Source organism: Sparus aurata, chromosome 8 (assembly GCF_900880675.1).
Source record: "Sparus aurata chromosome 8, fSpaAur1.1, whole genome shotgun sequence".
In the NCBI taxonomy this organism is placed as follows: domain Eukaryota; kingdom Metazoa; phylum Chordata; class Actinopteri; order Spariformes; family Sparidae; genus Sparus; species Sparus aurata.
This window is the reverse complement of record NC_044194.1, coordinates 25,824,981-25,845,851: the sequence shown is the minus strand read 5'-3', so window position 1 is coordinate 25,845,851 and position 20,871 is coordinate 25,824,981. Positions and strand designations below refer to the sequence as shown.

Sequence of the window (20,871 nt, the reverse complement as noted above, 5' to 3'; positions counted from 1 at the left end):
AACCTAAACTTCAACCAATTCCAAAACAGGGACTTGTGTTTTGTTCCCATAAGGACAGCAGGTGCCCACAATGTGAGTAACACATGACTGGACAAGCACATACACAATCTGGGCAACATGCCCTGATACACATACTCAAATATAATATACGCTCACAACAGATGGGCTCGTATACCCTACACACACACACACACACACACACACACACACACACACACACACACACCTGTCAGGTTATATGACGGAGATGGATGGTTATAGATGGTGTCTGTTTGTCAGGTCGTCTCTCTGGTGCTGGTCTAATGAGGTGGCACACTGTCCTGTCTGACACAACCAGTCCAACAGGGTCAAAGGCAAGTTCATGAATTACTAAGCCACATCTATAAATAACCACAAGGTTTTGGGGCAGACCTACAGAGAGAGGCTGAAAAATTAACTCAATATCAAATATTCAATTAGAGCAAGATGTTATTCTGTTTGATGTGACCTTTTCTCCACAGGTCAGGTCAAAGATGAGCACATTCAGATTCACACTTATCGTAAAATGTCTGATGAAAGGTATCTCTATTCAATCTTCTAAAATAAGTAAAATATACTTGGGCCAATGGCTACCTTGAAGGATCTTCTGGGTGAACACTCTTGAGAGATATTAGGCCTAGATGTCACATGTTGAATCTACAAGTCATTAAAGGAGCAAATGTTTATTTAATCTTCTTAATCTATACTGATGAATGCTCAGTTTACTTAAATCCAAAAATGCCACTTTCTGCACTAAAGAAATTAGCTGAATGAATGCATACTGCACACTGTGCATCACGTGACATCGTAATTACACAATTTGGCTTAGATGCAAAATTGGCTTCAAAGCCCTTTCACATTAACTAAAAAAAGTTAGCTAAGGAGAAAATGGAATATGAAATCTGTGTTGTTGAAAACAAGTAAAGTTTTCTTCTGAAGGGTAGATTGATGTAATAATGTACGCTCTGGCACGCACTAAGCCACAAACAGACCTTATACACAGCAGATTCTTTGACTAAGGTGTTAACACTAGTGATATCATTAAAATGGCTCTGTCTTATGTCTCTGTAAATCATGACAGTGAGCTACCATACACAATACCAGGACCCTGAAACTGTAGCAGCTAAATGAAAGCCAGCCATCACTCATTTTGGTTTGCATACTACAGCAGATTTTGTATAAGAAACACATACACACACTTTGAAGAGTATTGCAGGTACTCCTCACAGTTAAATTCTTGATTTCAGGATATGAGACAACAAACAGCCCTTGAGGGAACTGTAGCCATCAGACAAAAGGGAGAGTCACTCCTCAGTCTTCTTGTTTTAATATCCACCAGCATGTTCCCTCTCTTACTTTCAGACACACTTTAGAGACAGAGCAGGCAAAACAATGACTGTGAAAAACAGCTTCCTACATCAAAAAGGTAATTACAAGACTTATCTGTTTTAGAAAAATGCTTCCACATTGCTGCACTCCTCTAAGCTTCTCTTAAAACTAACAAAAAATGATTTCCACAAGAACTCCCTCTGAGGATCATTATTATATTTCCATTTTTTAAACATTCTGCCCGAGTAATCCAATATGCTCAACAGCAAATAAAGCACCTCTCACCTATCTGACTTCATTTGACTTGCTAATTAAACTTTGCCGTTATCAAGGGTTTAATTAAACACACTTGACGTTGAAAGTAAGCAGAATTTCCGTGTAGTGTAGGATATGTAAATGCAATGAGCCGGGCTTCACAGTGTTGCTTTTTTGTGTCTGTTGGGTGTGTGTGTGTGTGTGCGTGTGTGTGTGTGGGTGTGTGCCCTCTTGTGTTTGTTACACCTGATTCGTCCCACTGCAGTGCTGCCAGAGTGTGGCAGATAAGGGTGAGTGGCAGAATCATCATACTCTGCACTGCACCATTCAGTAATTAACTTACAGTGAAGGTATGTTGGGTCACAGACACAAAGACACACGCGCACACAAACACACATGTGTATGCAAGCATGCACGCACGGACACACACGCACATGCGAACGCACATGCGCACGCACACGCGCACATACACACACACACACACACACGTTAAAATGGAATAAATTTGTCCTCAGAACATTTCCAGCTGTAAGACAGTCCGGATGACTGGAGTTTGTCATCAAAGATCAGCAGAGAATTGGTGTGAATTTATGATAAGTATGATAAGCAATAAAGTTGCTGGAAAATAGCACATGATTACTTGTTCAAACCTGGGTGTTTAAAAGTAGAACAAAAGTTCACTTAGCAAACAAATTAGCCACCGACTGAGCAGCATGAGCTCTTAAACAATTCCCACTACGCATCCAGTATCTGCTCTGTCTAACCTCTCCCAAAGTGGTTATATGGCACAAATTGAAATTGCTTTCACCACTTGAGCACTGACGGTTTTAAGGGTGACCGGGAGACCAACGTCACCTATCGAGAGTCACATCTCTTCCTCTGTAAATGGTCTGGTAAGCTCTTGCTGGCTCACACAACCAGGATATTTAAAAGCACTAAGTGACTCGAAGTGTGTTGTGGGTGAGAGCTGAGTGTGTTGGCGGCTTAAATGTGGTTTATAATATATAAAATGCATGCCTTATATCTGAGATCAAATGTGTTTAAGCAGTCAGGTTGTGCTTTACCCAATTCAACCAGGAGAGGAGGATGTTGTTCAACTCTTTTTTGGATCTGAAATGAACTTCTGGTTGTAAAGATCAAGTCTAAAGTCTATTAATTTTTTACATATCTATATTATTCACAGAATACTAAGTGCAACCAATAGGAATTTTCACATTTGCCCTCACTCTGTTTCCCCAGTGCTCGCACTTATTCAAAGTTACTCCCCATTTTCACTCCACCAAACCTGACACTTAGCCTGGGGACACATTTGTCTTTGAGGATATTCTCTGCCCCCTTCCAGCCTTTAAACTGCTGTATCATAAGGCCAGGACTGCTAATGTAGCACCCCGGGGCTGCCATGGGAAGTCACCGCAAAGTCATAACCCAGCTCGGAGACCATTACAATGACGAAGAAGAAGCACTTATTTTAGCTTGTAAGTCATCAACATTTACTTTCATTTTGCTCACAATCCAAAAGCCATAATCTTTAGAGATAGGTTACATCTTATAATAAATTAATTCCCAACATTTTCTCACTACTGAATTGATTCAGACCTTTTTTTTTTTTTATTGTTAAATATCTGCATATTTATGGAGTTTTACGTCTATTTGGGACTATATTCTAATGGTGTCAAACAATGCTGACACAGATCAAAAACAGCTTCTGTTTTTGCTTACCTTTCATTCTGTAGTTACAGCAAATCAGCATAAGAGAAAATTTAGAGCATACCAACACACACACACACACACACACACACACACACACACACACACACACACGCTCCATACTTGCTCATTAATGATAATGAAGGTGACCTGGCTAGAATTCGATTTCCTCTAATTATGTTGATTGTCTCTCAGCTTCCACTTAAATCTTAAATGAAAAAGTGGCACTTGAAAACCAAAAAACATTGGTACTTTCAGTGCGGATATGTCAGTACTATGTGTAGTTTGTGGATGTGCTTCTGAAAAGTATTATAGATTTTTAACCAAGAATATATGTGTGCTGTGTATGTTTGTGTTGAAAGGTCATTTCATACAGTCCATCCTGAAAAGGTGGTCTGACATCTGAGAACGCAACAAACAAGGAAAAATTTCTTGTTCACGTCATGATAACATCACTGCTGTTCTTGCATTGCTAGCAAGAGAACAGTAAATATAAAATACCTCACTGATACATGAGAGTAAAATAACTTGATGTGGCACATTTCTTTCCTCAGAGGTTTGTGGAGAACATGCAGCTTTCATTTCCTTCTCTTTGGACCACAGTCCTTTATGGCTCCACTCATACATAGCTTTTGTTTTTCTCTACATTAATCAGAAAGAGATCATACATTTCCTCCTGAAACAAAGGTAAACACCTACACTTTGCTAAGAAAAGCATTGATAAATGGAAAAACAACAATAAACAAGTTGAGAGTCTACCAGACGGTTTTGGGGTGAGGAGACAATCAACCTCTGCTGGGACTGAAACTAACAAACCCACTTTGAAAAAGACACTAGCAATCTTTCTAGGGAATTGCTTTTTTAATTGTTAGCCTACTTAGTGTTGCTGTAGTTGTCCACATTAATGCACAAACACTGGCTTGCCTCACCTTTACTTTCATTCTGAGCTGCATGTGGAGGAATCTTTGTCATTATTTAAGTAGTTTACTGAAACTATTGACGCCAATGTGGACATCGCAACAACCCAGTGCTCTTACAAAGTTGTACAGAACAATGGCAAAAATAGGCCTACATTAAATAGGAGAGGTTGCATCACAATCAATGTGTTTACAGAACGGATCCTTCTCTCTCTGTTTCTCTGCAGAGAACTTATCAACTTATGGCAAAGCATTTAGGATCAGTGCAACGATGCATAGGCAGCTGCATTAAGCAGAAAATGCAATGTTTTCCATTGGAATCAAAGCAGCAAGCCAGCTTGCAGCACAATGAACGTGTGTGTGTGTGTGTGTGTGTGTGTGTGTGTGTGTGTGTCTGTGTGTCTTTAGGAGTGAGAACATGAGGTCAGAGAGCAGGGAACAGGTGTTGGCAGGCAGGCAGTGGGATCATAGGATGCCTCTGGTATGGCACACACTGACTTCAGTCTCACATGTCCCGAGTGACAGGAGAACTTAGAGGAAAGGAAGAGGAGAAGGTGGAGGAGGAGGAGGAGGAGGAGGAGGACGAGGAGGAGGAGGAGGAGGACGAGGAGGGGTGAGAGTGAATGAGACAGCAACAGAAGGACAGGAAGAAGAGAGCAGACAGAAGAAGAACAGTGGAGGAAGGTGGGAAAAAAAGAAGGGAGGTGGAATAATGGAAAGATAAAGTGCAGCAAAGAGTGCTGGGTGGGTAGCTGAGAAATGTCAGGAAAAAGAGCTCAGCATGAAAGACCTTTTAAGATGGTTGGAAGTGACGCCAACGTGCATCTTGGGGAGAAGGAACTGCTTTGCATAGAGATGACCCTGATCTGCTGGAAAGACTTAGTGATGGAGGGACCAAAGGCTCATCTGATCTATTCTTATCCTGACCCGACCATCCCCCACTGTACCCGCACTCTGTGAAACCGGACCCGAGGCCCATCCTCCTTGAGGGGAGTGGGTTTGATGTAAGACTGTGATCAAGCTGCGTTCTAGTAGCTGGGGTCACAAGGGACAAACTCAACGTGAGAGGATTTGATTCCAAGCTGCATCACTCGCCTGCAGGCAGACGTACTTTCTAATGTATGTGCAACATGTGTAGAAATACTGATCACAGATAGAAACTCATCACACCTCAGAGGAAACTTCAGTCCACCACCAGACATCATAAATAATCATGTTCGCTATAAAAAAAGTTTAAGCGTGGGCCTCATGATGAGTAATACACCGGCTCTTTGCTGAGACAAGAGAGACACAGATGCATATGATAAAACTGATCATTACTCTCATGTCCAAACACATTAAATCCCTTCTTTCTCAATCGCATGAACTGAATTGTCACTGACAGTGACACCAAAAGACACACACAGAAATATTTCCCTCCTAACAAGTCAAACACTTCCCATAAGCTTCAATGTATCTTTAATAACGCACTCTGCTCTGCATGATCGGAGTATTTCATCATTCAGTTTCAATCCACGGGCTGTTTTCTAATAAAGATCGTACTCAGATTGATTCTGTCAGCCCATTTGCAAAAGCAATCAACTCGAGCGCCTGTGACAAAAAATACAATTACCCATAAAAGACAGCACCCTATAAAGAGTGACCCTGAAAATAATCTTGGATGGACTCGCTCCCTCTGCACACACAGACACACGCACACATGCACACAGTGACAGTAGATGCTGATATTGTTTAGCTTAATCTTAGCCCTCCATATTTCCAATCCAATTCTCCCCCCTCTGTATCACTCTTATCCACTTCCTCCTTACACACACACACTCACACACACACACACACACACACACACACACACACACACAGTCATGCTCTAAAAAAGACTAAGTTTATGTGTTACAGTACAGCAACTAATACATCCAGAGGACATTTATGCTTTGCCTTGTACTTTCTGACACACCTTAATAAAAGTGACATCAATATTTTCCTAACCCTTCAGGCTGTAAAGCAGCATTTTTTTTAATGTCTAGACACAAGGAGCATTAAGACTCATATTCAGTAAATATCAGATTAGTGGTAAATACTCTAAGTGGCTGCCAGAGAAAGGCATTTTGGAAACAGCAGTCTTGCCATCTAAGCTTTTCCAATGGCCCCCTCTTTTGGCAGGAAGTAGGAGTTGAGGCACCTGGCATTTAAACTGCTGACACAGAGAGTTGGTGTGCTGGATGTATGGTTCACTACCCTGACATGATTTGTAATTACTGTACATGCGTGACAATGGTTATGCTGACAGTTTTGTCACACTGGTTACCTGAAAGGCGGTGTTGCTTGGTGCTCACTCGGTTGGTGTTTTGGACCATGCAGCAGAGGTGGAGCATGGCAAACATGGTGATGATCATCACAACACTCTGGAGCAGCAGGGTGAGTTCAAACTGTTTGCCTATCCTGCATGGACATAAACAGAAAACCAATCTGAGAAACAATAGAATACAATGTAAAGTATTAATAACATAAAACAAATAAAACCACATGCAGCACACGAGACTACTCTATTTGATTCTATGGGTTTCATTACAGGACATGTCATATAGGCTATAAACAGCACTGGAAGACCTCATGAATAATGCAATATTCTATAAAGGATCTATTATATTCTCTTTTCCTAGCTTCAAACAGAACAATGACCTGTGCTCCCTGACGTGAAAAATGATTTGAGGAGAAGCCTCAAAGTGAACACCATATGGCTCAGATAATATAATCAATCTCATATTATTCTGAGATTCTCTTCCTTTTCCATTAATTTCTGACATCATGACTGGTCTTAAGAATGACCTCATAAGATGGCCTGTGCCTTCCAAAGGGCAAAAAAAGAAGAAAGGAAGAAAGCAGATGAAATAAAATCCAAGACAGACACAAACTCATTATCATGTCAAAACACATGCCTCTCCTCGTCTTTCTCACCAGAAGAAGATGCGCAGGATGTTGGCTATGAGCAGCACCAGACACACTCTGGTGGAGAAGCCGTCGCTGTTGCTGCTCCTCTGGATCTCCTGGTACTGTGGCACATAGGGCAGGGCTCCCCCGAACACCATTACACAGGACGCCAGCCAGGACAGCAATGTCCATGAGCCCTCTATGTCCTCCTCCTGCAGAACTACCTCTGCATCCATCACACTGTATGACGCTCAGGGGTGTCCAGGGGGTCTAGTTGTTGCACCTGGGAGGCAGCAACGTGAAAGTTCACAGTCAAAATAAGGGGAGTTCAGCGGAGTTATCAGTGGTGGATGTTGTGAGGTAACTTGAGGCCAATAACACAGCCTGAAACTAACATTCCCCAAAGAGGCCAACAGCAGTAAAAATTATGAAGCTTGTTGCATACAAATGCCTCAGTTATGAATGGAGTAGTTTGTTTTAAAAACATGTGACTACTAACTGCAAAATACTCTCAACTTAATTCCTTTGGGAGAAAATACAATCTATATATTCTTAAAGCATCTTATATTTATGCATTTCCCTTTCCAACATTTTTTTAAAGTTTCTATTCTTTGGCAAATCAGTCAGAAAATAGAATTTAACTTAATGACTGACTGAGCTTTGGCAACGCTATAAGACTTTCAAAGTCGTCAGATCGCTGTACTGTCCGTAGTTCACAACTTCCTGTCTTGTAACCAGGAGTTGAGGAGTGGTTGTGGTTTGCACACGATGTGTCTGACCATCGACACGTACCACAAGATCACACACATGATACGTGAAACAGGAATAATGCAGGTCAGTGTCCAGGGTGTTAGTGTGCTGATTTGCAGCAAGAAAAAAAAACTAGAAGAAGAAGAGTCTAAGTGAGAGGGTGGATAAGGATGCATGAGCAACAAAGATTAATTTTTTTTAATTAAATGTATAACTGCCTGCTTGTTTTGCGGTTCAGTAAGGACAGTGTGGTCGACAAATACTAAAAAGCTTGTGTGTAAGTATTCTGAAACTATAAGGGATTGTTGTGCATTCTCAATATAAATGCAGGATAAGACCGGTTCATAGAGCTACTGTAGATGAGCAGAAGAGAGGGGGAGAAAGGAGAGGAGGGTTTGTCCTCACTGGCTACAGCTCATTCCTGGCTCCCCAAATCTTCAAGACAACATGGGCTTAAATCCTGCAGTATGAACTGTGCAAATGCAATGCATGCGGTATTTGTACATAAACACTCAGACACATGCTGTAAAGGGCTGAGGTGGTTGCACCTGAAAATAAGGGTTGTGTCAATAGAACTAGTGCAACAGGTGAACACACATGCATACCATTATAAGCTTTATAAATATTACCCAAATACACTTTACTAAACAGCTCCACTTCTCTCAGGGCCAACAGGTGTAGAGTAAGTAGGGTAGTTATTTTGTTATAGAGGGTTTGAATAATCCCATAATTCTAGTTAGTAATCATCACTGTCATGTCTGCAGTGCCGATGGCTCAAGTGCTAGATTATATAAGATGAGAGTTCTATAATCCTTAAAACAGAGGTGTTACTGTTACTACAGTTACTGTTGAGGGGGTGAAAACATCAATTTCTAAAGGAACAATGTTAGAAAATCATTATTTCTCTGGAGATCACTGCAGAGCAGAAAGATTGGTTCATTACATTTCAGATAATGTGTTTTTTGATTAACAACTCCTCTGAAAAGGAAGTGGCATGTGGACATGTTTGATGTAAGAGCCAGCATGTTGCAAATAGGGAGAAGTACAGAACAGTTGTGTGGCGCGATTCTTATGTGACTGCATGATTCTTCTTGTGGCTGTGTAATAATAATAGTGTCACTTTGCAGAACAAACAGAGGGCAAGCATAAATACAAAATCCTGCAGTATGCTCCCACACATATTTGGCAGTCAGTGTCAGCTGACAAGTCACTCAGTATAGCTTGGAGAGCCGGTCAACACACTAAGAAGTACTTAAGTGAAAAATTGCCAACAGGTTCTCTGGTAGTAACTTTTTATCACACTGATGGTATGATTGCTTATTGTAGGCTATTTCAACACAACAGATGCAGCTTCACTCGGAGCACCGAGAGTCATCCAGAAGATGAACGGGATCTGATTACTCATTAGGCATCTGTTATTTCACACAGCTCAGCTGTAAGTAAGGACATAAGGACTGTAGTAACCCAGTCTAGACCTCGCTCCTGGGAGAAATGGAGGCAGGCGGTTATATCTGGCAGAGGAAATCCAAATTTCAAGTTATCTACACCTCAGTTTATGTCTCCCTGTCATTTCTACAGAGCATTTTAAAAAGGCTTGAATGACTAACAATGCAAAGTGAACGCCAAACTGTACTGCAACCCTTGAACACAATCCATAAAAGTCTTTTTACAGGTTTTCTGCGGTTAAACATTACTCTGGGCTTTAACAATCATAACTGTCTCCAGCTATTTCCTTCAGCCTGGTGGTGTGAGATCAGTGATGGAATGCAACTAAGCACATATACTCAAAAACTATATTTAACTAAAATAGAGGAACTTGTACTTTATATGAGTATTTCCATGTTCTGCTATGTATACTTTTATACTTTTTACTCAACTACATTAATTTAAAATCTTTAAATACTAGTTACTTTGCAGATTACATACTTCATCAGAGACAAAACAACATTTAGATGAATTGATCTTTATTGGCAGGCTAATCAAAAAGTAAAACTTCAACTATCTGAAACATGCCGACTGTTGGAATCTGATGATCCGCATGTATTACTGTATGTATTTATTTATTTTTTCACTTTTTGATAATTAGGTTCATTCAAAAGAGCACTATGTAGTTTCAGAAAAAAACACAGCAAGTTAATATTCACAACATTGATAAGGTAAAATTACAAATCCAGAAATATGTTTAAAATATATATCCATATAAACAAGCTGTCCTTGGGGGGGGGGATAACATCCTTGAAACATTCTCTGATGCTAACAGGTAGAAACTGAGAAGAGTCCTGCTAACAAAACCAAAAAAACAGTATGACATTGTTTTGTACTTTGAGGACAGTTTGATAATTCAGTTTATTCAGTCATGGAAACCAATCATAGTAATAAAAAATCTTCCACAAAACTACATTGTGCACCTTTGATATCAGATACGTACAGACTTCCCCTCAAGTTGTGTGTGTATGGGTGACTTTCACTTTTGCTGTTGTAATATAATCTCACAACATCTTTACTTTGATACAATATGACTTTTGGTTACTTTCTACAACACTGGTGGTTAAACTATCACATCGCAGTAGCCTATGTTGATGTCCTAGGACACCTCTAGTAACAGAACAGGCTCTGTTATGTAAGCACAGCATAGCTTCCTGGGGCTGGGTCACTAACATGCCTCAACATACACACATCATTTTTGGGCTACTGGCAGCTTCAGTTCAGCACAGTCGCCAAGCCTAAATGTCACAATGAAGCAGCAATTACACTCTGTGGTTACACTGGTATACATTAATATCAGTGTTCAGAGTGGGCTGAGCGTGTGTAATGTCGAATTCACTTCTTAATACAGTTCACTATAAGTAAAAACAGACGTATACCGAAGAAGAAGGAGCGTCTTAGTCCTCAAAGAATCAATTAGCTTTCAAATGCCCGCTCACAAAACGCATGACCATCGGTCTGCTCGTGTATCTACGCTGGTACAGATTGTTATGCCTGTCTAGGCGACAGAAGTTAAGACTAAAGTATGTGTGTGCAAACTATGGACAAGCTCCAACTTTACTCACCTTCCTCCACTTTCCTCCACCTTCACAAACAACTGTGTTTCGGCGTCAAAACAAAGAAGCTTTCCCGCAGCTGAAACGTTCAAATGTCAACTTTAAAGAGAAGAGGGAAAGAGTGCACGCGCAGCCAGGCACAGCGCGCGCACACACCGTACACATACACACACATACACGCGCGCGCTGTTGTTCAGTGTTATCACACTCACCAAACTCCAGCAACAAACATGCAGGTCCTGCAGAGACTCAGTGGGATGCAGCTTGATATTAAACTGCTTTTAATGTACGGCCCTTCTTGACTTAAACACCCACAGAACAATAAACACTGTACATGCTGCCGCTCATTCAAAACTCAATGTTCCACTTTTCTCAGCACCGCCACGCAGATCTCGCGAGACTTTCTTTGTTGTGGAACAGCTGACTGTGCGGTGGGTTGGAGCTAGTGACTGTTATCTGTTTCGAACAGTTGGGAACCCGATAGCGAACATAATCGTCAGACGGCTCTCTGAATTTTAGCACTGTTCGGCCACTGATAATCATTCACAGCGCAACATGGCTGAGACGGACCCCAAGTCGGTGCAGGACCTTACCAATGTGGTGAGTCGTGATCGACACGGCAAAGCTAGCGTTAGCTGCTAGCCTAGCTAGCGGAGGCAGGCGTGCTAACCATGCTAAGCTAGCAAGCAACGGTTAGCAAAAGTATAGCGCATCATTAGCATTTCATGCTTTTTTTTTTTTTTTTTTTTGCACTATTAAAACTCTCACATGTGATCAACGGGTTTACCGAAGCCAGGACGTCCTGACTTCTGTTAAGCTCCATCGCGTTATATAACTAATGGTCAGTGTGTCCTGTAAATGACATCACCAAATCACAACCGAGTAACCCGCATCGCATTACATAAACAGAAGTTTTGCTGCTGTCTCACGGTATTTATATACGTTGTGACGCTTGTTCTAGTGGCGGATAATTGTTGTTTCCATTGTCAGTTGACACCACATCACATGAAGTGCAGTTTCATAGTGCACATTGTATTCTACATTCGTTGAGCTGAGGTCATGTTTCTGAATGTGTTGTCACGGAGATGAGCCGTGTAGTCGCCCCCACAAACCTCCAACAACCCCTCTGCTAGTTGTCTTATTCATTTATTTATTCATTCATTTGGTTATTGTTTGCTTGTTTTTCTTACACTCTTCATTCATTCTATACAAATGTGTGTTTTTTTTTAATTCAAATAGATCCCAGAGAGCCCAGCCTAACCTTTTCCTCTCATGGATGTCCAGTTAGATGTGTTTCTATTTCTAGTTTTAATCAACTTTAATTCTATCATCTTGACTTTTGAGATGAAGGTGCCTCCTAACCATGGGGGTTTCACATCAGAGGTTTGCATTTGATGAAATGAACACTAATTATGAAACTGCTGTCAGTGATCTACATTATATTATGAGCAGACAGAAAATGCATACAGCTGAAACAATTTGTCATTAATCAGCTGGTCAGTTGAAAAAAAAATCAATTGCCAACTGTTTCTATTAATTCATTCAGTAATTTTTGAGGTGAAACTTCAAGAAAACATGAGCATGTTTAATCCTTTTAAAATGGCAGGTTGTGCTGCTTTTCTTTGTCATTCATGACGGTGAATAAAAGGTCTTTGGATTTTACACTCAAGATGAGCTATTTAAGAGACATCACTTTGGGCTCTGGCCAGTCGTGATGAGCTTTTTGCATAGTTGTTTGACTTTTTAAAAGGATGACCCATTAAAATAACCTGCGGCTTAGTCGATAATGAAAATAATGCTGCAGAATAGTAAGAATTTATGGTAGGTTTTACTAAATGCTTTTCATGGGGAATCATCTCCCGTGTCTACTGAGCTTTTACATAGTTGTCAAGGAAACTAGATACTTCTGTTATAATAGACCACAAGCACGGTGCAATAGAGGTGAAGAGCAGATGTTTTTAAGTGGCAGAGGTATTTTTAGTCATAAAAAGTCTACTCAGTGTTCCGCAATACGTCATGCATTTCAAGTTAAAATAGCAAAATGTGATTAATGGCTGCCATCTACAGAGAAACAACTTTGATCAGTGGATTCATTTATTTGTCACTTCACTGATGTAAACAACAGTGTTTGTGCTTTTTGCTCCACAGGTCCAGACTCTGCTGCAACAGATGCAGGACAAGTTCCAGACCATGTCAGACCAGATCATCGGCAGGAATATCCTTACTATTGTTTGCCACTTGTTCATTGATCGAATGCACTAAGGTGCAGAATTTCTAAGCTAGTTTTAATATAGTAATAGATTTGTATCCTCTCTTTTACATCCTCTTCTTTCCTTATATAGTTGAAGTACGGACTGACCAGAAGATTATTTTGGACATTTAAGGTTCATTTTTGTGAGTTTATTGTTAATTATGTTTCTTAACTGGTGCTCCACTTGACGAGATGAGCACGCGAATTGATGACCTGGAGAAGAACATCGCCGATCTAATGACCCAGGCGGGTGTCGAAGAGATTGAGGCGGCACCGGAAAAAGCTAAAGAGGGTCAAGGCTCATAATGAAGGTATGAAGGAAGTGGTGGACTATATACCAGGGTACCCCAATATATTTTTACACCAAAATCATTGGATTGGATTATTAATGTATTTTGCCACTTTAAGAATTTAGTCTTTCAATATCCCCTAAAATAGGTATTCCATACATTTTATATCATCTCAATTATTAGGTTGTATAAATGTGGCAAAATACATGCCTATTTGTTTAAGAATAAATGAATCTATCATTCAACCAGTTTATTACATCATGGGCCATTTGTTCCATCTCTCCTGCAGGTTCCCAAGTAACACGGCGCGAAGTCGGTCCTACATTCAGGAGCAGCGGACTTTTCCATTCTGAAAAATGACTTCTTTGATTTGGTGTGTTGTAGTGTGAAATGCTTTTTTATATATTGAATATTGTGATAAACGGTTACAGTTGTGTAATGACTTGAAAAGTTGAACGTTATTTGTAAGCTAGAATAGTGTGATGTGCCCTTCAGAACCTAAAATGCTCATGTGCAGGAATGCAACTAAATGGATTTTGTGCACCGAGCCGACGGTGCCATCATATATCATAATAATCAATTCAATCCTGTGAGGTGATGGCTGATGGGGACAGTTTTCCCCCTAGCCTTTGCCAAGAAGTACAACCCAGCAGGCTAACAGGCCAGTACAACCGCCATCCCTCCCAACATGGGACACATCTGAAGCCCACACTGTTTTACAAACGGCAGTGTTACTACCAAGCTGTGGGATGCATTCCAATTCTGACTTTCTTCTATTAAAGCTATTTAATACTATGCTGTTTGTCATATGTTACATTATAAATATTAGGCAAGGTGCTGAATTAATTTCTAAAGATATTATTAACTCTGAGGTGCTCAGTGTTTTTCTGTATTTATTCTTTCAAGCCAGAGTTGTATTTTATTATGCAAATTATCTAGACATCTCAATGTTGCATGTTTTTTGGTCTGTATTGGATATGTTTTAAAAATTATATTTAGTACTACACTTGGAGGTCAAATAAGCTGTGAAATTAGGGATTCATCTTCTATAATGGTCAAAAATTACTTCTAATTGACATTAAGTTTGTATGGAATTTGAGGTTTTTGCAACAATGTCCACTCAGATTTTTTGTCACTTCACTGCAGAGTGGGAACCTTTATTCAAATTAATGCAAACACAAGATTTACAAACAAAACAACCATCAGGCATCTTCATAATAAAGTGCCAAAATCATCAAATGGAAAAGAACAGCAGTAAACAAAACGTGTAACAATCCATCAGTCTATCAATCACAAGAACATCAGCAGTCTACGAACATATTCTAAGTGCAATATTAAAGTACTGTATGTATAATAAAGTGAATGGTTCCTTAATTGCATCTTTTACAAGTTTATGAGACTGGGGTTAGAACTCAAAGTCGGCCTCTGTCATGTCGATGGCCCAGGCGAACTTGTCCCTTTGGCTCTTGTTGTAGATTTTGTCTACGAGTACCTCCATGTTCTTACACCTGAACACAGGGGGAAGAGATTGTTACACTGCAAAATAAATAATAATTTAAGCCAACCAGTTAATTTCCTGTTATGTCAACATGTTGTCTCGTAAAGGTCCAGTGTGTGGGATTTAGTGGGATCTATTAGTATCATTCATATCATTAGTGTAAAATGAGCCTTGGCTCTACAGAGGACCTGTCAAATTTGAAGATCATCATTAGATTGCCCTACACGCTTGGAAAGGAAGGGGTGAAGTGATGGGTATTCAGTTGGTTACTACTAGATGTCACTAAAATGTACGAGCTGGTCCTTTAAGAACCAGCAAGGAGGCATCCAGAGGGAGCATGTAAATACACTGCTAGAATACAAGAACACGAGTACTAAATACATTTAATGGGCTATGCATGAGTGAGAATTATTCAAAGGACTTTTTACGTACAGTTTTTAATATGCAGATGAACAAACTACTGTCATGAATCAATACAAGCAATACAGACCCTTGCAGCTAAAATATACTAATTTTGCTTTGAGGCAAGAGAAAAACGCTGTGGCAGCATAAATAACAGTCTTAAATAACGAATGGCTAAATGTCCACATTAAAAAATATTTTGTAGATTTTACTGAAAACTTGTCTGTGTTACGACATGTTTTATCCAAAGTCTCCTTGTGTTCTGCATTATTGACAATGTCAGCTAAATATTGCTGTTTGGAATAAACTGTTGAAACAAATTATTATACTACAGGCATTCCTTATATCTCTGGTTAAAGTCATAGAACGCAAAAAGGAGTCTAATGATGTGATACAGACTGCTTTAACTTTGTTATTATACTGTGCATGTAATAGCACTTTTCTGATGTTTTTCCAGAAACACTGATAATTTGGTAGATGGGTTGTTGATCAGATTCACTGAGCTCAGCTTGCATCAGCTTGTTACTTAGGTTATTATTATGATTTGCACTAAACCAGAGGTCAGACGAGCTTCAAATTAAGCCCAAAATTAGTAGGCCAACTCAATAATCTTGCTTTGTGATACAAGCCCAAGGTGGCGATGCTCCATGTAGTTCTATTTGAAACCCAAGTTTGTCTGTGTGCTCGCACTTAGTGTCTGCCTAATTTCATGCATCTGCCTGCCTAGGAACAAGTCTTTTTACCACAGCATCAAACGTGTCCGTATTCACTCACCAGGCCACGCTTATACGTGGGTCCAAGTAGTTGAGCTTGGAGGTACCCAGTGCAATCTGTTTGTTTTCTTCTCTGTCAGTCGCCTGCACCTCCATCTTTAGCAGCTGCTCCTCACAACGCTTCACTGCTGCCTTCTTCCGCTCCACCAGCCTGACAGAAAATAGACACAAAGGCAGGTGAAATAGAGTCAAGAAACCTCTGGTAGATCTATGGCAGGAACTGTTCAATGTGCATCCTTTCCACAGTCAGGGCAGGCAAAAATAAGTGTGTTTCCCTCAGTATTCAGCGTTATACAAAGACAACTGTTGTAAATTAGAGGCTGTGCAAAAAGTCTTAACCAATGGATCTAAAAAAATGTGTTAACAGTTAAACAATTTCAGGGCTCAGGGTAATAGCTGGGTAAACAGCTCCATATACCACTGTTGGATTTTTTTTTCCTGGCTTGAATTCCACAAATGGCTGACATTTTTCATTGAAAACTCTCAGCTGACATCCAGCAGAGTCAATTGTTCCTTTTCTAGGTGCCCCTTAACACTACATAATGTTCTCCCGACATCTAAATATCCAGTGAATCATGAATACAAAGCGCGCACATACAAAAGCAGAAGTCCATTGTGGACGTCATACTGCACTGCACTAACAGTGTTCATATTTGCTTTTTGGCTCCAGGCACAAACACAAATTTTAACTGCAGGGAGTTCATTTGTGTGAGATAACAGCAGGGCCACCATGACAGCTAATGTAATTTCAAGTTCAAGATCTTACACTTCCTATAGCATTCACCCGCAGCTCATTACTCACTGTGAAGCGATTATCTAGATTGTTTGGAGGCACCTGAACCTGCAGGGTACCTTTCTATTGGTACTCATGTGTTCTGTGCACCTTGGGATTTAGTCTCTATTGAACAGGTGCTTGTATTTTAAGATTTTTCTCACTCATTGTTATATGCTTTAATATCCACAGCTTGCCTTTTTATTTTTTTTACTTTAAGACTTACGTCTGTAGCTTGGGGTCAGAGCTGCCTTTGGTCTTGGCCTCCTTCTTGGCCTGTTTCAGCTCCGTCTTTGCTAGCGCCAGCTGCTCCTTTCGAGCATCAATCTGGGTTGGGCACATAAGGACGTGGGCATGTTTTTAATATATGGATTACTGTTGGCTTCAAAATGCAAGGGCCGGCAGGATAACATAACTGGTCTCTTTTAATTAAGCCTAGTGACACAACATTATCATCCTTACTAATGCACTCTAAGGGAAATGTTAACGAATGACAAGGTGTTCAGGTGCTCTTACCTTGGCCTGAAGGTTAGCCATAGACTGATCAAAAGTCTTTGGCGGTGCCCGCTGGTGGTTACACAGAATAGCGACTGCTCTGTTAGCCCTGTTGTAGGACAGCAGTTTCTCTGCCACACTGTCTGCCTCTTTAGGGGGTGACACAACAGTCATTTGTATTTAAACAGGAAAATCCTGCTGAGAACACATATGTGACCAGACTTATGCATAGACATTTAAAAGATGAAATCATTCTTGTGTCCCTAATGTCATTCACACGCAGTTTTAACACACACACACACACACACACACACACACACACACACACACACACACACACACACACACACACACACACACACACACACACACACACACACACACACACACACACACACACACACACACACACACACACACTATGGCCAGATGACAACCAGCAGATTTGCTCTCAGTTGGCAATCCACAAATGAGAAGTGCAACACTTCTATCTCTGAATGGAAACTGTGGCCGAGGCAGCATCCAATAGGACCCTGATAAGAGCAAAGCAGCACTGGGTAAAGTGATAATGTACACCTGCCATGGCTGAAAAAGCTGGCTGATGTCAGGGTATCTTTAATCAAGCAAGCTAAAAATAAAATAAAAGTCTTATCATCGGACCGCAGGACACAAGCAGCCAGGTAATAAGGCCACGATAAGGGCCAGACTGATAAAAGGCTACAGTATTAAAGCCAGTGGTACGGCAGCTGAGGAGTGTGAGCCAGTGCTCTAAAATGCTGTTTATGTCATGTCAGACTGCTTTATAGCACAGCCCGTGTGTGAGACTTACTGTTTGTGAGCTCTTTGAGCTGCTGCTGTAAAGTGATGGAGGCATTGTATGTCCTGAAGACCTTCGCAGTCAGACCTGGCATGAGAGAACTCAGGTGCTTGTTCAGCACGCTTGTCTGCAATAAGAAATGGGAAGGCGAGGGACAAAGAGGAACAGTCAGAGCAACACATTCACATCAACAAATCCATCGTCGTCCTCAAAGCCATTGCACAAACTCTGCCACTAGGTGACACTGTGGCATTGTACCACCGTCGTGTCTCCGGAGCCTGCAATATACCATAACAAATAAAACACAAACTTACCAGCTCTGCCTTCATTATCATCATCATCCATTACAGCAAGGAGATTAAAAAAGATCACAGTACGATTCCCCCTCTGACATTTCTGCAGGTATTATAACAAGTTAGCGCTGTCAAAGCCAGTGCTTAGATATCCATTAGTTCCTGTCAAATGGCTGCTGCAGCTTCACCACAACAGCATGGGAACAAAACCGAGAGTATGGGCACACACCACTGCTGGGAAAGAAAAACAAACAGCACACTCACTGCACACACACTGATATGAGGTGCAAACATGTGGACTTGAGAGGCAGATAACACATGGGTTTCTAAACACAGGGAGGGGAAGCACAAAACGTCCATAGAAGTTCGCTGGTGAGCTCACAGCCAAAGGAGGACTAATTGGGACAATTCTGATGAAGATTACAATAATTATGTGGTTGGATTAATCAGAGCAGGGTCAGAACCCTGTCTGGGGCCACCGGCTTGTAGGAATATATGTGTGTGTGTCTCACACTGCAGGAGCTTTTTAGAGACAGGATGAGGAAGGGTCTGCATGTCCATATACACATGCATGCAGGTACACACATCCACATGCACACACAGTTGCTGTCGTGCTTGCCTTGCTAATGAGATAACAAACTCTGTCCTTGCAATGCTAATGGAGGCGTCTGAGGGGCAGGTGGCATAGCTCTCACACCTCTCTTAGCATGATGTTATTGTGTGTGTTTGGCATTATAACAACTAGCTATTAACAGTAGCTGTGATTTCCTATCCAGAATACAGCTTGGTTTACACTGGACTTTCTCAGTAATACAATGTAAGAAAGGTTGGTGGTGATGGTAAATAATGCCTGGGAGACAAATACTGACTGTCGCAATTGGGAACTTGCTAAATGATGACCTGTTTTTCATTCTTGGCAGAGTCCATTTTGTGTGTCTCTGCATCAGTTATATATAAAGGCAGCTCATAGGTAACACAGTACACTGTAGATAGTAATTTAGTATATTTGAATAGGAAATCCCAGTGAGGTTACAATTAACCTGAAACTGCAGACAGTGTGTGTACTGTAGCTCTAATGATGTGGACTCTGGAGAGGAGGCTTCCAGACAAGCCTGACAAACGGCTGCTTTTTCAGCTCAGCTCAGATCAGCCACTCACATTTCAGCATTGTGTGTGTGTGTGTGTGTGTGTGTGTGTGTGTGTGTGTGTGTGTGTGTGTGTGTGTGTGTGTGTGTGTGTGTTGAGCAGTTTGGAATCCAATATATAGGAGCACCTCTTTCTCCCTCTCTGCAATGTCATTCATTATAATTAAATGTCTGCAACGCTGAATGCTAACATACTGTATATTTGCATTTATGAGCTCCAATGTGCACTATATATTTCTGCAAAATCAATATAACTGCATTTCTGTGTTTGGCATTTTGAAGTTGGTCAGAAACAGGACAGAGTGGGACAGAACAGAGTGAGACCCCACAAAGTCCTCAGCTGGTTATAACCCAGGATGTTACACTTAAATGAGCCGACAAGATACAATGAATTTAAAAGAAGAAAGACATTTCCAAGGTCTCATTTTGCCTACATGTTACTTGTTTATTAATCTCGTTAAATTGCAAAATACATAAATAGATCCCATCTCTTTCTTCATCCTGTAAATCATTCAACTATTTAAACTGAGTCTCACCTAGGTTATATAAAATTACCACTTTAGAGCGATCAAATCAGATTCTAGAGACTCTTAACTCAACCCCATCCGCATAATGTCAAAAATTTTGTGAGGCTGCTGAAACATCTTGAACTTTCTGCAAGCAACAATTAAGCAAAACTTCATGCAACGATTCAGCAGCGGTATGGACTACAACACACAGAACAACAATGTGTGGAGTCTAAAACTGTCTCTGCAAGTTTAGGACAAAGTGATTGTTTGGGCCTACTGTGGCCTACGTCGTCACCACAGATGCCCGTGTGAATGTACTGGTGATGTCTGGACACAAAAATCTGATCTGATCACTTATAAATAACAGTGCAGACACTCCATTTTTCAGGTCTGACTGAAGAAACAAATCTGATTTGCCTGCTAACTGAAAACAGCCTTTTTATGTGAACAACGGACCTCCACACAATTAATGTCTTTGATGAGAGGAAGTGTGTGCCATTATCTCAGCTAGTACAATTTCTGTGCCTCCTCCCTCTCTTTGATACATGACTTAAATTACTGCAGTAATATGTGTGATACAGCTTTGCACTGTATGTGTCAGACATTCACAGATATATAATAATACATGTAGATACCACATTGCACACTGCTGAACATCCATATGGCATGGATCTGAACAGC

At 40.7% G+C, this 20,871-nt stretch overlaps 3 protein-coding genes across 6 annotated transcripts in view; 1 reads left to right on the top strand and 2 right to left on the bottom strand.

The window, feature by feature from the left end:
• Positions 1-12,116, bottom strand: part of LOC115586485 (solute carrier family 66 member 2) — a 70,499-nt gene extending 58,383 nt beyond the window's left edge. Inside the window, exons 1-4 of one of the 3 annotated variants that reach the window (XM_030425595.1) lie at positions 11,714-12,116; positions 10,955-11,024; positions 7,182-7,437; positions 6,532-6,665 (exon numbers count right to left, since the gene is read on the bottom strand). In XM_030425595.1, the coding sequence (XP_030281455.1) occupies positions 6,532-6,665; positions 7,182-7,390 (343 nt within the window). In that variant the 5' untranslated portion in view covers positions 7,391-7,437; positions 10,955-11,024; positions 11,714-12,116. Of the gene's footprint in view, positions 1-6,531; positions 6,666-7,181; positions 7,438-10,954; positions 11,125-11,157; positions 11,351-11,713 lie in introns of those variants that run through there. The other 2 variants (XM_030425596.1, XM_030425594.1) reach the window with 2 other exon arrangements.
• hsbp1b (heat shock factor binding protein 1b) lies at positions 11,311-14,281 on the top strand. Its single transcript, XM_030425597.1, has 4 exons — positions 11,311-11,545; positions 13,094-13,160; positions 13,381-13,507; positions 13,776-14,281. The coding sequence occupies exons 1-3, from the start codon at positions 11,501-11,503 to the stop codon at positions 13,500-13,502; spliced, it is 234 nt and encodes a 77-aa protein (XP_030281457.1). The 5' UTR covers positions 11,311-11,500; the 3' UTR covers positions 13,503-13,507; positions 13,776-14,281.
• A 331-nt stretch (positions 14,282-14,612) lies between these two features.
• Positions 14,613-20,871, bottom strand: part of LOC115586484 (DNA topoisomerase I, mitochondrial) — a 28,768-nt gene continuing 22,509 nt past the window's right edge. For both annotated transcript variants that reach the window (XM_030425592.1, XM_030425593.1), the window contains exons 16-20: positions 18,256-18,370; positions 17,448-17,575; positions 17,158-17,258; positions 16,161-16,310; positions 14,613-14,994 (exon numbers count right to left, since the gene is read on the bottom strand). In XM_030425592.1, the coding sequence (XP_030281452.1) occupies positions 14,892-14,994; positions 16,161-16,310; positions 17,158-17,258; positions 17,448-17,575; positions 18,256-18,370 (597 nt within the window). In that variant the 3' untranslated portion in view covers positions 14,613-14,891. The remainder of the gene's footprint in view (positions 14,995-16,160; positions 16,311-17,157; positions 17,259-17,447; positions 17,576-18,255; positions 18,371-20,871) is intronic.

Bases quoted from the DNA above. Each gene is read 5' to 3' on its own strand.
- hsbp1b (XM_030425597.1), top strand. From the start codon at position 11,501: ATGGCTGAGACGGACCCCAAGTCGGTGCAGGACCTTACCAATGTG. The intron at 11,546-13,093 runs GTGAGTCGTGAT...TTTGCTCCACAG, and splicing joins TGCAGGACCTTACCAATGTG to GTCCAGACTCTGCTGCAACA. The intron at 13,161-13,380 runs ATATCCTTACTA...CTGGTGCTCCAC, and splicing joins AGACCAGATCATCGGCAGGA to TTGACGAGATGAGCACGCGA.